Source organism: Balaenoptera musculus, chromosome 10 (genome assembly GCF_009873245.2).
Source record: "Balaenoptera musculus isolate JJ_BM4_2016_0621 chromosome 10, mBalMus1.pri.v3, whole genome shotgun sequence".
In the NCBI taxonomy this organism is placed as follows: Eukaryota; Metazoa; Chordata; class Mammalia; order Artiodactyla; family Balaenopteridae; genus Balaenoptera; species Balaenoptera musculus.
The window spans coordinates 96433015-96449451 of record NC_045794.1 but is presented as its reverse complement, the minus strand read 5'-3'; the positions used below and the strand labels follow the sequence as shown (position 1 = coordinate 96449451).

At 39.0% G+C, this 16437-nt stretch overlaps 1 protein-coding gene across 8 annotated transcripts in view; it reads left to right on the top strand.

The window, feature by feature from the left end:
- Positions 1–16437, top strand: part of MRTFA (myocardin related transcription factor A) — a 180195-nt gene that overhangs the window by 6969 nt on the left and 156789 nt on the right. For all 8 annotated transcript variants that reach the window (XM_036866137.1, XM_036866135.1, XM_036866134.1 and 5 more), the window contains exon 2: positions 4886–4947. In XM_036866137.1, the coding sequence (XP_036722032.1) occupies positions 4886–4947 (62 nt within the window). The remainder of the gene's footprint in view (positions 1–4885; positions 4948–16437) is intronic.

Sequence of the window (16437 nt, the reverse complement as noted above, 5' to 3'; positions counted from 1 at the left end):
ACAAATGTGCCATGCCGCACTGAAGGCTGGTCCCTCCCGCTCAGACACTCCTTTTCAGTGATGGTGGAGATGTGCTCTCTCCGGTAGTGTGATAACCAGCCAAGTCATTCAGCTGCAGCCACATTTGTAAGCACAAGAGAGCGATTCAGTCATTAAGAAAATGTTAACTTACAAGAAACTTGAAATCCTTTCTGGAAAGAAGTACTAGGGGACTGGGTGGGAAAGAGACCTACTTTTCACTATATGCGCATTGCACTGTTAGGTTTTTTTAAACCATAGGTACGTATTACCTATTTTGAAAAATTAAAATAATTTATTATGGGAAAAAAGCAAGGAATAATAAAAACTATTGATTTTATTCTGTTTAAGAAAATAGGAATGTACATGTTTATTTAAGACTTGCTGCGGAGGTGTCTGAGTCAGCTTTGAGGTCTAAACATAATTAGAACACTGATAGACGGACTCCTTTGTGAATCCACTCGTAATAGGGGCTTTGCTGCGGTTTACTCTCCACCAGTACCACCTTACAGTGTTAGGAGAGTCACATAAGAGAACAGATGTTCAAACACCTGGATTTTGCTTTGCAGTTTCAAAAAGTGATAGCTATATCTGCCCATCTGGAGTTACATCTGAGTCTTAATACACAGTGAAATAGGAGATGCTTCCATTGCTTGTTATGGGGTGACGGCAGGGGAAGGTGAAACTGGGAGCTTTGATAGAGTTGGAAACTCTTCTTATGAGTGGAGGGTTTGAGATTTTAGTTTTTTATTTGTAAAGTATTGTCTGTGTTCTAGTGCCTTACCAAGCATATGTTAGGTTGAATGCTGAATGCTGCAGCTGGGTTGACCAGCCGGGTCTTACTTATTCCCTCCCTCCCTCCCTCCCTCTATAATATATATGTATATATAGTACCTATGGTATTGCTTCCTTTTTCCACTTGTCACCTTAATTAATTGTTATATTAACTGTAATTTTTGTATCCAAGTTAAATTGATAGTAGGAAAGGAAGGGCTTTTGGTGCATGTGAAAGGCAGCAGGTTTCTAGTCTCTTCTAGAGGAGGTTATAGACACACTCTGGGAACGCAGCGGTCTTTCTCGACTCCCCTTTTGAGACTCTAGTAACTCCAGCCAGTACCGGCACTTCGAGGGGGCTGCATGGACCGACATTTCTGACTCCCTTACTTGTTCCAGGAGGCCCACTCCACTTAATACTCTATCTTTGGAAGTGGAAGAAAGAGCAAATAGAGGAATCAGGCAAAATGAGGTTAAGATATTTTTTTTAGGTGTTCAGTTTGAGGAGGTATGTAACCATACCTTGTAGAGGCTGATTGCTTAAAAACCACAGTTCACTTATTTAATTGGGAATTGTTTTTCTCCTCCTTTTTTGATATCAGAGTCAAACCTTTATATTGATTTTTCTTTCCTCTTTTCTCCTTTTCCTTTTTTTCCCTTCCATTTTATTTTTTTGTTACTTTCCTTTTATTTTTTGCATCTTTTCCCTGCAAATTAAAATGAGACAGTAGAATTCGTTCAGAAGAAATATTTGTTTGAAAGAAGACCCTGAATTCTATGAAATTGCTTTTTTAATATTTTCTAATTTCTCTTGTGATTTTTTTCATTTATTTATTTATTTGTTTGCATCAGGTCTTAGTTGTGGCAGGTGGGCTCCTTAGTTGCAGCAGGCAGGCTCCTTAGTTGTGGCACATGGGCTCCTTAGTTGCGGCAGGTGGGCTCCTTAGTTGCGGCAGGCAGGCTCGTTAGTTGTGGCTTGCAAACTCTTAGTTGCAGCATGCATGTGGGATCTAGTTCCCTGACCAGGGATCGGACCCGGGCCCCCTGCATTGGGAGCTCGGAGTGTTAACCACTGTGCCTCCAGGGAAGTCCCGAAATTGCTTTTTTTGTGTGTGTGTGTGTGTGAAGTTTATATTTTAGAAGGTAAGGATAATGTCATCTTAGATTGTAAAAATTATTCCCATACCCTTAGGGATGTAAGAAAAACCTTTTAAAGCTAAACCTCTAGCAAAGATTCTACAGGTCATTGAGCCCAAAGCATTGAAAATAACTGCTATAGTCTTCTACTGCCTAAGTTTTTAAGGGTCAGCATTTCCAAATCTTGAGGGCACACATCTAATTTTTAAATTCTTCTCAGGGAATGAATGTAGTTATTTAAACTTTTCTTCTGTTGTAATTTCCAAAACATTTTCTGTCTTAATAAAACAGTGTGTTTAGTAGTATGTAGTAGAATAAATAAATTGGACTAGTAATCAGATTCTGGTCCCAGTCTTCCTGTTATCAAGTCATTGAACCCCTTCTGCTCTGGTTCCCCAACTGAAATTGAAGGGACTGGATGTGTGAGCTTCTGAGGTTTATTTATAAAAATTTAGTCATTCCAGGTTTTATTAGAATTTTTCTAAAGCTGATAAAGTAAAAGATTAAAAAAACTTTGCTTATAATACTGTTCATATAAAAAATATAATTTATTTCAATATAAAGTAAGTTAGACTTCGATTCTGAAGGGGCTTAGTCAGTGGATGACTAAAACAACCTTTTTATGAGATGGTCTCATGTAGAAATCAGTTTCAAAATACATTCTCTGACACCTTGGAACTAAAACCCCAGGATCTCATTTTAGGTGAGATTAATAATTGTAAGAAATCTGTCATTAGCTTGTATCTTATTTCTATTCAGATATTTAAAAATAGTAACTCATCATTATTTAGTTGACTTTTTCTGTTATGGCTTTCATTGAAATACTGTTGCTTTAATCATTCTCCCTGAGTTCCTTTTCCTGAGAATAAAGGATTGAGCTCATACCTTTGCATAACGATCTAGAGAGTATTTTAAGCTTGGCATGTTCAAACCTGGCAGACTCGATTAATATTGGACAAACTAGCACATTAGAACACTTTTTTAAGTTCCAAGCCACAAATTGTTCTTTCAATGAACACGGGCATGTATAAATTAATACTTAAGCCTTGAATAGCATAGACATTCAAAAGGCCGGTTGCTGTGGGTGACTGATTTTCAGCGAGGCTCCTGCTTGCCCTGCACATTTCTTCCTCTGCTTTAAGCAGTGCCAAGAGCAGAGTCAAGAGAAGGTCTGGTCCTTCGGTGCTCTGCTACCTTTTGTTTTCGGCAAAGAAAATGGCTGCTGTTTTACTTTTTAACTCTTACCATATGGAAAGTTTCTATAAATAAACCTTGGATTTATGATTGGACTTCTAAATTTGTAACCTCTACCTCCCGTGACTAAAGCCAGTCTAAATACCTATTTAAACATACATACTACCTACAAAGTTGTGGCATCCGTTCACTGAGAAAGGTCACCAGCCATAATATCTAAATAGTCAATTCAGTTAATTTCTCCTGTGTCCGTTGACATGGATGAGGACCTCATTTTGTCATCAAGCGGTAGTGTTTGGTGAATCCACTTTGACTTTTTTGTGCATGACTTGTTGGTATAATTATGTAGCAGACATATTCATGAAGATGTAAAAGTGCATTAGATTTTTGACAGACTGAATTGTTTAAGTGTACTAAATGAGCTCACTTTTTAGAAGAATCCTATCGTTATTCATTTTGTAAATTTGAGTTAGTTGGGCCTTCAGTCAACAAGTGCATATGATGGGCACCTGTTACATGCCAGACACTGTGCTAGGTCTTGGGGGATATAGAGTTGTAGAAAAGATGTTACCTGTTCAGACAAGTAAGAGAAAAAAAAAGGAAACCTGGGGACAGTAGAATGTTTTATCATTGTAATGGAAAAATGGACAAATGCCATGTAGGTGTGGCAGAGAGGCCAGTAGATTAACTCTGGAGAATTGGAAGTTACAGAAAAATGTTTCAATTGAATCTTAAACAATATTATTTACAATAATGGCTATATCTTATTGAGTGCCTACTGTATACTAGGACTAGTTTAATGTTACCCACCAGGGAAAAGGTGGGGAAAACATTCAAGGCAGTAGGAGAAACAAAGGAGCTATCAAAGACTGTGTATCCTAGAAGGAAGAAGTCTGGTATGGCTAACGGGGATGGGGAGGGAGGTCAGCGGCCAAGGCAAAGGCTAGTCAGACTGAATGGGATCAGATTATGAAGGACCTCAGATAGAGTCTGTCTGTCCCCACCACCATGTTTTTGTTCTCGTTTCCTTTCCTGAAGAACCTTTCTCCTCTCTTTGCCAATTTTTTTTTTTTTAAAGGTCCAGCTTTAAGGCACCTCTTCTGTAAAGCTTTCCTTTCCTTTTCCCAAAGGTTATTCATTTTTTCACTGAATGATTGCACAAAGAGAGTGTACCTCATAATAGGGCATTCCATTTCTTGAACCATTTCTTGGATTTAGTCTGATCTCCCCAACTAGTTTCTCAACTCCTAAAGGGCAGAGAATAAATCATGTTTAGCATCTACTATAGTGCTCAGCCCACCATGGGGACTTAAATGTATAATGAGTGGATGAATATGGAACATATATAGATATCAACCATTGAGACAGCCCAGCCACAGTGGTTGAGATGGCCTACATTTATTTAAGAGGCATTTCTTAACACAAGTAAGAGCAATTTTCAGAGGTATAGGCCAGTTGTCATTTGGATGTAAAATGAGTTAATAAGAGTATCTCATAGGGTTGTTGTGAGGATTAAATTAGTTAGTACATTTAAGCACTTAGAACAGTGCCTAGCATATAATAAGTATTCAATCAGTGTTACCTGTTATTTAACTCCACATATCTGGGCCTTTTTGCCAGTGACACTCAGCTACTGTTGTGGGCGTGGAGAGGATAGAAAGCAGATAAGAAACAGCTTCTTACCATTGAAACCAAATATGCTGTAGGAACTGGAAGAACTGCTTATATTGCATGAACTTTTATTTTTCTGTTTGTGTTTTAGTGATCGAAAGGTATGGTTGGCATGGAATTGAATTTCATCTGTCTTTGGGAATTGTAAACAAGGTAGGTCCCAGGTTTATTTATTCTTTCCTGCCTCCTTTTCTAAGGTGTTTGTTAGTATTTTCGGTTCCACTGAACTAGAATTGATCAGATTTGATTATTGTTTATGGAAACACTCAGCATGGCCCTATGATGGTCTGTCACCATGGTTTATTTAGTGTTGTGGACTACATCTAGTGTCTTGTCTGAGGGTATTGAATGCCAAGAAACAGCACAACCGATTTAAAATTTTGGTGGTCATAGAACAACAGAACCATGAATTCACACACATGCACACACACACCATGACCCACTCTTTAGAGGGCAGAAGTTCTTGTATTGGAGCCATTATGTAAACCAGCTTGTAGTGGGAGGTGACAGGCTAGCTAATTCTTCTGGTCACTAAAATTCAGTAGCTTACGTGAATGGTAGACTAGATGCAATCGAAGGGCTTATCTTGATAGTAACCAGACCATCACTGACAACTATAAATTTTGTTACTGATGACAGAATCTGTCCATCTGTAACCACTAGAGTTTGTTTTGACACAGCATGCTTGTGTTCCTATCTTAAGCTCCAGAGTCTGAACAAAAGTACACCAGATATGACTTTGGCTCATATATCTGTCTTGTATCAGATGCCCACAAAAAAGGGCTATAGACGGCAGCTTCACACAGCTCTGCAAACCTATTTTTGGCAGAACATTTCCTGTCAAAGTAGAGACTAGTGCTGTTTCATGTAGTTTTAGTTCCCCATAATCTTAGGTGTGTGGAGACCCCATTGCTCATTGGTGCAGGAAACTTGGATCATTTGGAGAGTGAAATTGGTAGCCAAAAAAACCAATGGCAGTACTCCCCAAATCCTCCAACCAAGAATCCTGTGAACTTGAGCATGGGGTTCTCTGGGTTGATGACAATCTTTGGACTCTTGCTGCACCTGCACTTAGAATAGAATAGCTTCTTGAGACTGGCTTCCAGTCACAAAGAACAGGAACTGCTAATATATTGCTACGGGGAAAAACAGTTGAGCCACTTCCAGTAGCAGAAGGAACATGGTCCTTGGAACTGACACTGCTGCCTAGGAAGGGAGGTAGAGAGAGTAAAGTTTAACTTTTGCAAATGGTCCTTGGAACTGACACTGCTGCCTAGGAAGGGAGGTAGAGAGAGTAAAGTTTAACTTTTGCAAATCAGTGCCTTCATCATCATCTGGTGGCCTGAATTTTCAGAGTCTGATCTAGGTGTTCAGTGAGGAAATTATCTTTTTTCTATTTTCCTGCTATATATTGGGGTATAATGAGCAGGAACTGTTTTATGGAAATACTCTAAGAATTAATGGAAAGGAAAGAAAGGAACTAACATTTATTGAATGCCTAGTAAAGGTTTGGCATGGTACCATAAACTGTAAAGTTCATTGATATTACAATTTTTCAAGTCTAGATGGATAATATCGTGAATATCACTATCTTGAACTTTTTTGACTTTTATTATAGCCACTTAGAGGAGATAGAATTATATATTAATATATGCTATTTCATTTGTATCTGCTAGAGCATTCTTTTATGGAGGAAGAAAGAAAATACCTACATGACTTCTGAGTTTTTTTGTTTTTATTTTCTGGGCTTGCTACTGATTTAGCCAGAGTCAGAGAGGAGACTAGCAGGTCTGAAATTAGAGACACCTGTGCTGTTTTGGAAGCTGAGACTCTTGATCCAGGGTTCGCTGAAGTTGGTGCAGGGGAGGTCAGAGTAGGTTAATATTTTCATAGCTCGAAGCAAATGTGAGTTGTGATTGTTTATAGGTGCATTTTTGCTTGATCTTTGTTTGTAGTTACAAATGGGGTAAATAAAATACAGTACTGCTGTTTTGGGAAACTTCTGCAAAAGTCCCTGAACCAATGCAAATTAATCTTCTTCAAAAATACCAAAAAATTCCCCATGTGTATATTTTGACTGACTGAGGGAATTGACTGTTGCCATCAGACTTGTAAAGAAATTAACATACATTTTTAAAAACAATTATATATTTGATTTTCTGCTTTTAAATTTCTTAAGATTCTTCTCATAGGAGGTACCATCTCTGTATCTCAGGCACATGCAATAATGTGAGATCAGAATAAATTGTTACTCTCTTCTAGGGGATAGGAAATTAAGTCAAAGTGTTCCTTCTCCTTATTCCACATTTAAGGGTTCCAAATCCATTGTCCTTCTACCCTTAAGATAGTAAGATTTTGTGGTCCTAGCCAGGTTTTATAGAGAGTTACCCAGAGACACAATACTGTCCTTTATTGGGCTGAAATGAAAACATTAATATTTCTTAACCTATGAAAAATTTCCTTTTTATTTTCTTGTCTGTCGAATGAATTACTGTACTTTTCCTCTTGGCTATTTCCTTTCTTTAGTCAGAGGAACTCTAATAATATAATTTTCCCTCCTTGCTTTAGCGAACAAATACCACTTAAAAAAAGAAAACAGCTTTATTGAGGCATAATTCATATACTGCAAAATTTGCCTTTTTGAGGTGTATGACTCAGTGATTTTTATCAGATTTGTAGAGTTGTGTAATCATTATCACATGGCAGTGTTACTTTTCCAGGACCCCAAAAAGATCTCTTGTAAACACCATTTTTTAACTTCCTCTAAAGTCATCCACAAATTCTGTTGTTGTGCGTCAAATTTAATCTCCTTCCTATAAAGTTTCCCAGCATTCTATCGCATGTCTTCTTCCCCCTTTTATTTTGTTTTTATTTTTAGAATTTTTTTGACATCTTTATTGGAGTATAATTGCTTTACAATGGTGTGTTAGTCCCCCTTTTATTTTTAAATTAGTTTCTCATTGTACATCAAGCATATCATCCTTTTGTCATTTTAAGTCCATTCTCTCACCTCTTTTAAAAAAGTGTAATCTTTTTTAAAAAGAAGGGCTTTAACTTTTATTCAGAGTTATTCCCCTCCCCTCCCCACAAAAGCCTTAGGTCTCTCAGTAAAAGCTCTTGCATTATTCTTGGTTTCCTGTTAACTTCACTTGTTATTTATTTATTTTTAAAGGAAATCATGTATCTGGTTATTTCTCTTTGTATATATAGATTAGGTATTTGCCTATTGGTAGAATTCTGCTTGGTACAGGAGTGTTCAGATGCTTAGTAGATAAAATAAGGTAAATGAATATTCTGGTACTCCTGAGCTTTTAAAAATTTTATCAGCGTATTGGTTATCTGCAGTTGACCCTTGAACAACATGGGTTTGAACTGCATGGCTTCACTTATACGCAGATGTTTTTCAATAAATACGTATACTGGGACTTCCCTAGTGGCGCAATGGTTAAGAATCTGCCTGCCAATGCAGGGGACACAGGTTCGATCCCTGGTCCGGGAAGACACCACATGCCACAGAGCAGCTAAGCCCGTGTGCCACAACTACTGAAGCCTGCACACCTAGAGCCCGTGCTCCGCAACAAGAGAAGCCACTGCAATGAGAAGCCCGCACACTGCAACGAAGAGTAGCTCCTGGTCTCCGCAACTAGAGGAAGCCTGCACGCAGCAATGAAGACCCAATGCAGCCAAAAATAAACAAATTAAATAAATAAATAAATAAATAAATAAAATACGTATACTACTGCACCATCTGTGGTTGGTTGAATCCTCGGACGTGGGACCACAGGTAAAGAGGGCTGACTATGGGACTTGAACATCCGCAGATTTTGGTATCTGTGGCAGGTTCTGGAACCAATTCCTTGTGAATACTGAGGGATGACTGTATTTCAACATAATAAATTATCCTAAAACTCAGTTTCAGCAGCTTGAAACAACAATAAATGTTATTGTACACAGTTTCTGTGGCTCAAGAATCTGGGAGCATTTTAAGTGAGTGATTCTGGCTCATGAGGTTGCACTCATAATGTCTGCTGGGGCTGTGGTCATCTGAAGGCTTGACTGGGGCCAGTGGATCCACTTCCAAGGTGGCTCACTCACATGGCTGTTGGCAGGAGGCCTCAGTTCCTTAACAGATGGACTTCTCCAGAGGACTGCTTGAGTTTTGTCACAGTATGGCAGCTGGCTTACCTCTAGAGCGACTAAGCTGAGAGAGTAAGGAGGAAGCCACAGTACCTTTTATGATTTCATGTCAGAAGTCACGTATTGTCACTTCTGTTACATTCTGTTCATTAGAAGAGAGTCACCAAGTACAGCCCACACTCGAGGGAGGTAGTAGTTTCCACCTTTTGCACGGAGGAGTATTAAAGAATTTGTGGGTATATTTTAAAGCTACCACACTTGGTATTTTAATGACTTTATTTTTGCCTATGGGAGTTCTGTAGCTGCTGCCTTTGTCCTTTGTTTTCAGTAGAATTTAGTTTTTGTTTTATTGTTCATGTGTATATCTAGGTTATGTTTTAATTTATTTTTGGTAATGGAAGCTTTAACATTTTAGTTAAAGTGACTAAATAGGTTATAAATAAAACATGTGCTTTAAAGGTTGGATAAACCTTCTTCCCAAATTCAAATTTAGGGGATGAGAGTATATGGTGTAGTTTACTGGTAGGTTTTAAAATTGGACAAATTTCCTGGTAACAGAGGCTTCTGTATTTCCCTTCTCAGACAGGTTGTGAAGGAGTAGAATCTTTACTTGCTGTTTGTCACTTCCACATCTCTTTCTACTTCTTAATCCACTGAGTTGTTCACTGCACATGGCTGCCAGCCTGAGGGTGTGTGTATGTGTGTGGGGGGGCTGAAGTCCAGCCTGAGCCCTGCTTATCAATCTGTGTGCCCACCCAAAGAAGGCACCCTTTATGAATTTGCATTTAGGTACCCTGTGGTCTCACTGAAGTCACCAGTCACTATTTTTTCCATATGCCAAATCAGTGAATACTTCTTTCTTTACATTAATTGGTTCATCAGGTATTTATTGAGCACCTTCGGTGTGCCAGGCATTGCTAGGGGCAGGACTCCTCTGAGGCATTTGGCACTGTTAAGGATTTTATTTTCTCAAGGCTGTCTGTCCTCAGAAGATCGTATTCTTTCCTCCTTCCTCTTTGGCTGCTGCTTCTCAGCATCTTTGGTAAGCTTCTTGTTCCCTGCTTAGCTCTCCGTTGTTGATACCCCCTGGGTCTCTCTAGTCTTGGTTGTAGACTTTAGCTCTCATCACTCTCTACATTCTTTGAGGATCTCTGCATCAAAACCTCTGGTTTTAGTCACTGCTTATTTGCTGTTGATTTCTAAGTAATTCCTTCACCCCAGACCTTTAACAAGTGCTAGACCTATTGATCCAGCTGCCTCCTGGGCATCTCCACATGGGTGTTCATTCCATAGGTGCCTTAAACTTAACATGTCCAAACTTATCTACCTCTCCCCACCTCCACCACCTCCTGCACCTGTTTATCTCCTGTATCTGGTGAGTGCAACATAAATCATTTCTTCATTCATATTACTCGTGTTAGAGACCTGGGAAATAACTTAGACCCCTCCTGTTACCACCTCAGTTTAGGCCTGTTTAAAAAAAAAAAACAAACAGCTTTACTGGGATATAATTCAGATACCATACAAGTCGCCCAAGTAAAATATACAATTTTGTAGTTTTAGTATATTCATAGAGTTGTACAACCATCACCACAGTTTTAGAACATTTTCATCATCCCTCGAAGAAACCCCATAGGTATTAGCAGTCATTCCCTATTCCCTCCCTCCTCTCAGCCTCTGCCTTCTCCCCCAGCTGTAATATAACCCCTAACCTACTTTGTAATTCGATAGATTGCCTATTCCGGACAGTTCATATAAATGCGATCATAAAATGTGTGCTATTTTGTTACTGGCTTCTTTCACTTAGCATAATGTTTTCAGGGGTCATCTGTATTGTAGCATATATCAGTACTTCATTCCTTTTTATGAATGAATAATATTCCGTTGTATGGATATACCACATTTTAAAAATAAGTATTAGTGGATGGACATTTGGGTTGTTTCTACTCTTTGGCTATTATGACTAATGCTGCTACGGCCATTTGTGCACAAGTTTTTGTGTGAATGCATGTTTTCATATTTCTTGGCTGTACACTTAAAGGTTGAAGCCTATGTTTTTTTATCCCTCTGTATTACTGCAGTAGACTTCTAACCAGTCTCCCTGCCTCTTGACTTGCCACCTCTTTAATTTGCCCTCCACTTTACTATCCAAGTGATCTTTCTGACATGGAGATTTAAGCACATCACTTCTCTGCTTCTGTGTCTTGTGTGGCTGTGTATTGCTTTCAGGATAAAGTTCAAACTCAGCTTAACACACAGGCCATTTATGATCTGGCGCCTGCCTTCCTTTTTTTTCTTGCCATACTTTCCATTCTTGTTAGCCTAACCTCAACTGATGTCAGACTTCTTCCCATTAAGATTTTAAAGCTTCTAGAATGGTTAATCACTCTCTTTCCCTGGGAAATAACTACTTATTCTTCAGAAGTCAGCTCTGGTCCCATTTGTGGTAAACTTTTTATTATCTTTTGTTTTATTAAACACCCTTTCTCTCTGCTCTTATAGTACCTTTACTGTAAGTGCATACTTTTACATAATGCTTACCACACTGTTCTCTGGACATTGAATCTTTTTTTTAAATTATGCCAATATAGCATTGGATTTATTCTTTTTTAAAATATTTTACTTTTTAAAATTAATTAATTAATTTTATTTATTTATTTTTGGCTGTGTTGGGTCTTCGTTGCTGCACGCGCCCTTTCTCTAGTTGTGGCGAGTGGGGGCTACTCTTCGTTGCAGTGAGCCGGCTTCTCATTGTGGTAGCTTCTCTTGTTGTGGAGCACGGGCTCTAGGCGCGCGGGCTTCAGTAGTTGTGGCACGAGGGCACAGTAGTTGTGGCTCGCGGGCTTAGTTGCTTTGCAGTACGTGAGATCTTCCCGGACCAGGGCTCGAACCTGTGTCCCCTGCATTGGCAAGCGGAATCTTAACCACTGCACCACCAGGGAAGTCCCGTGGATTTATTCTTTACAGAAACTTTTTTTTCTTTTCCATTATGGTTTATTACAGGATATTGAATATAGTTCATTGTGCTATATAGTAGGACCTTGTTTATCTATTTTATGTATAGTAGTTTGTATCTGCTAATCCTAAACTCTTAATTTATCCCTCCCCCACCTCCTTTCCCCTTTGGTAGCCACAAGTTTGTTTTCCGTGTCTGTGAGTCTGTTTTTCTTTCGTAAATAAGTTCATTTCGTGTCATATTTTAGATTCCACATATAAGTGAATACCACATATGGTATTTGTCTTTCTCTTTCTGACTTACTTCAGTTAGTATGATAATCTCTAGGTTCATCCATGTTGCTGCAAATGGCATTATTTCATTATTGTTTATGGACGAGTTTTATTCCGTTGTATATATATGCCACATCTTATTTATCCATTCATCTTTCGATGGACATTTAGGTTGCTTCCATGTCTTGGCTACTGTAAATAGTGCTGCTGTGAACGTTGAGGTGCATGTATCTTTTCGAATTAGAGTTTTCTCTGGGTATATGCCCAACAGTGGGATTGCTGGATCAATGGGTAACTATTTTTAGTTTTTTAAGGAATCTTCATACTGTTTTCCATAGTGGCTGCACCAGTTTACATTCCCACCAAGAGTGTAGGAGGGTTCCCTTTTCTCTGCACCCTCTCTACCATTTGTCATTTGTAGACTTTTTAATGATGGTCATTTTGGCCGGTGTGAGGTGGTACTCATTGTAGTTTTGATTTGCACTTCTCTAATAATTAGCGATGTTGAGCATCTTTTCATATGCCTGTTTGCCATCTGTATGTCTTCTTTGGAGAAATGTCTTTTTAGATCTTCTGCCCTTTTTTTGATTGGGTTGTTTGTTTTTTTGTTATTGAATTGTATGAGCTGTTTGTATATTTTGGAAATTAAGCCCTGGTTGGTAGCATCATTTGAAAATATTTTCTCCCAGTCCATAGGTCGTCTTTTCATTTTATTTATGGTTTACTTTGCTGTGCAAAAGCTTGTAAGTTTGATTAGGTCCCATTTGTTTATTTCTGCTTTTATTTCTATTGCCTTGGGAGACTGACCTAAGAAAACATTAGTAAGGTTTATATCAGAGAATGTTTTGCCTATGTTCTCTTCTAGGGGTTTTATGATGTCATGTCTTATATTTAAGTTTTTAAGCCATTTTGAGTTTATTTTTGTGTATGGTGTGAGGGTGTGTTCCAACTTCAGTGATTTACATGTCCTTGGACATTGATTCTTCTGTTTGTTTCCCCAGGTAGACCGCAAATCTCTGTGGGAAGGAACCATATCTTCCTTGACTTTGTGTCTCCAGTGCCTAATAAAAACAAAAAAAAGTAGCTAGTATCTACTGGGTTGTTTAATATATGCCAGGCAGTACTCTAGCATTTTACATATATTTTGTCACTTAATCTTCAAAACGGCCCTTTGAAGTAAGTACTGTTATTATCTTCCCTTTAAAAATGAGGATATCAAAGCACTAAGAGATTGAGTAATTTGCTAAAAGTTACACAAATAGCAAATAGTGGAGCTGGGATTTGGTAGAGCTGGGATTTAAACCTGTGCACTCTGATTCCAGAATCTGTGCTCTTATTTTTATTGTGTGTTGCTGCCATGGAGTCTGACACACACATATATTTAGTAAATATTGGTGGGTGAGTGAACACTCACTGTTTCTGCACGCTGGGCCTTTACTTTAGAAATGGTTGTGTTGAGGTTCCTGCCAATACTATGTTTGTGCTTGGGGTTATAAAGAAAGGAAGATAGGGGTTTGATTCACAGTGGCCTGAATTCCTGTCTTACTCCCTGACTTCTGCTTCTTGATTCATTTCTCTTTCCTTTCTTCTTCCATAGAGAATGGTTCTGTTATTCTGTCTTAATTCTTTAGGTAATGTTTACATTAAGATTCCTGAGCTTTGTGTCTTTTTTAAACTTTTTTATTTTTTTAATTAATTAATTAATTTATTTTGGCTGTGTTGGGTCTTCGTTTCTGTGCGAGGGCTTTCTCTAGTTGCGGCAAGCAGGGGCCACTCTTCATCGCGGTGTGCGGGCCTCTCACTATCACGGCCTCTCCTGTTGCGTAGCACAGGCTCCAGACGCGCAGGCTCAGTAGTTGTGGCTCACGGGCCTAGTTGCTCTGCGGCACGTGGGATCTTCCCAGACCAGGGCTTGAACCTGTGTCCCCTGCATTGGCAGGCGGATTCTTAACCACTGTGCCACCAGGGAAGCCTGAGCTTTGTGTCTTGAATTATTTTCCACCTCAACCTTTTATTTTGGTAAGAGTAGTACAGTGATCGTCAAGAATAGTACATATTCACCAATTGTGAATGTTTTGCCACAGTTTTGTGTTCTCTCTCTTTCTCTCTACACACATGCACACATTTATATATTGTTGAAGCATTTAAGGGTTACTTTACTACTAAATATTTCAGCATTCATTTCTAAAGAATAAGGACATTTCTCTCATATAACCACGGTACAGTTGTCACACTCAGGAATGACAGTATTGACATATTATCATTATCTAACATGTAGTCCACATTGTACATATTTCCTTAGTTGTTCTAATAATGTCCTTTATAGCTTACTTTAAAAACTTTGAAATCCAGAATTCAGTCAGGAAATACATTGCATTTCGGTGTCATGTCTTTTAACCTAAAATAGTTCCTTAGCCCTCTTTTAGGAAGGGAGCGGTGTCTTTCATGACATTGACATTTTGGGAAACCAGTTATTTTGCAGAATATCCCTCAGTTTGAATTTATCTGTTTCCTCTTGAATAACTTCAGGGTAAATATTGTGTGCAGGATGTTTTGTCTTAGTGCTTCACATCAGGAGGCTCATGATGTTAGTTTCAGTATCAGTGATGTTAAATCTCACTTTTGGTTAAGTTTCTATGTGCCATATTTATCCATTGTAAAGTTGCCTTTTCCCCTTTGTAAAATATAATCAGTTAGGGTAATAATAGTTATTTCCTTTTGATATCTTTTTCTTTTTATTAAATTTATTTATTTATAAATTTTTGGCTGCATTGGGTCTTCGTTGCTGCACACGGGCTTTCTCTAGTTGCTGTGAGCAACTACTCTTCGTTGCGGTGCGCGGTATTCTCATTGCGGTGGCTTTCTTGTTGCAGAGCACGGGGTCTAGGCGCATGGGCTTCAGTAGCTGTGGCTCGTGGGCTCTAGAGCGCAGGCTCAGTAGTTGTGGCTCATGGGCTTAGTTGCTCTGCGGCATGTGGGATCTTCCCGGACCAGGGCTCAAACCCGTGTCCCCTGCATTGGCAGGCAGATTCTTAACCACTGCGCCTCCAGGGAAGCCCCTTTTGATATCTCTTAAAGTAATGAAGTACCATATGGTTGTTAAAATAGAAATGCCTCTTAAGGAACAATTAAACAGGCTAACAGTTTAAAAATTGAGTATTATGTGCAAGGCAGCACGTACAAAATGGAGTTCAGAGTTCATTTAATTTGAGCTTCTTTGTAATGTGAACTTTTAAGTGCAGAGTTTAAATATGATTGCTTAAGAGCCTTGGGATGAAAATCGAATTTTTCTTGGGTCACAGGAACTTTTGCTGATAACCTTTTCATAGTTAACTTTAGTGTATTAACATTTTTCATAGTTTTCAGATAAGTTCTTTCCTGCTCTTAAAGTCCCCTCCTCCTGTGTTCTTATTTGTGCCTTGAAACAATATAAGTCTTGGTGAGGGCTCTGGAGTTGATCTGGGTGTGACTCCTGGCTCAGCCACTTAGTCACTAGATGATCTCTTTTTTTTTTACAAACTTATTTATTTTATGTTATTTTATTTTTGGCTGCGTTGGGTCTTCGTTGCTGCGTGCAGGCTTTCTCTAGTTGCAGTGAGCAGGGACTACTCTTCGTTGCGGTGCATGGGCTTCTCATTGCAGTGGCTTCTCTTGTCGTGGAGCATGGGCTCTAGGCGCGTGGGCTTCAGTAGTGTGGCACGCGGGCTCAGCAGTTGTGGCACGCGGGTTCTAGAGCTCAGGCTCAGTAGTTGTGGCACACGGGCTTAGTTGCTCCACAGCATGTGGGATCTTCCCAGACCAGGGCTCCGACCTGTGTCTTCTGCATTGGCAGGTGGGTTCTTAACCACTGTGCCACCAGGGAAGTCCCTCAGTTTCTCCTCTTATAAGCTTGCTGCAGGTGTTAAATAAGCATTTGGCATTGTTTCTGGTCACATGTGTTTAGTAAGTGTTATATAGTCTTCTCAATCTGGTAAGACTTGTTACATATTACTCATTGACTTTTCCCTTAAGTTTGTGCACTGCACATGTATATATAAAAATGTAAATGTACCTGGAGACTTTGTTCAAGGAAATAATCTTAGACATTTTTTCTGTAATTCTCTCTGTCCCATCCTTTCTTCATGAAACTTGGGGGAAATGTAGATTCACTTTTAACTTAGAATCCATATGTTAACCTTTTTTTTTTTTTCCCCTTAAATGTCTACATTTGCTGTATCCCGCTTCGAAAATAGCAGCCAGGAACTGCCTAGTGCTAGGAAAAAGGTGGTAAATATTCTT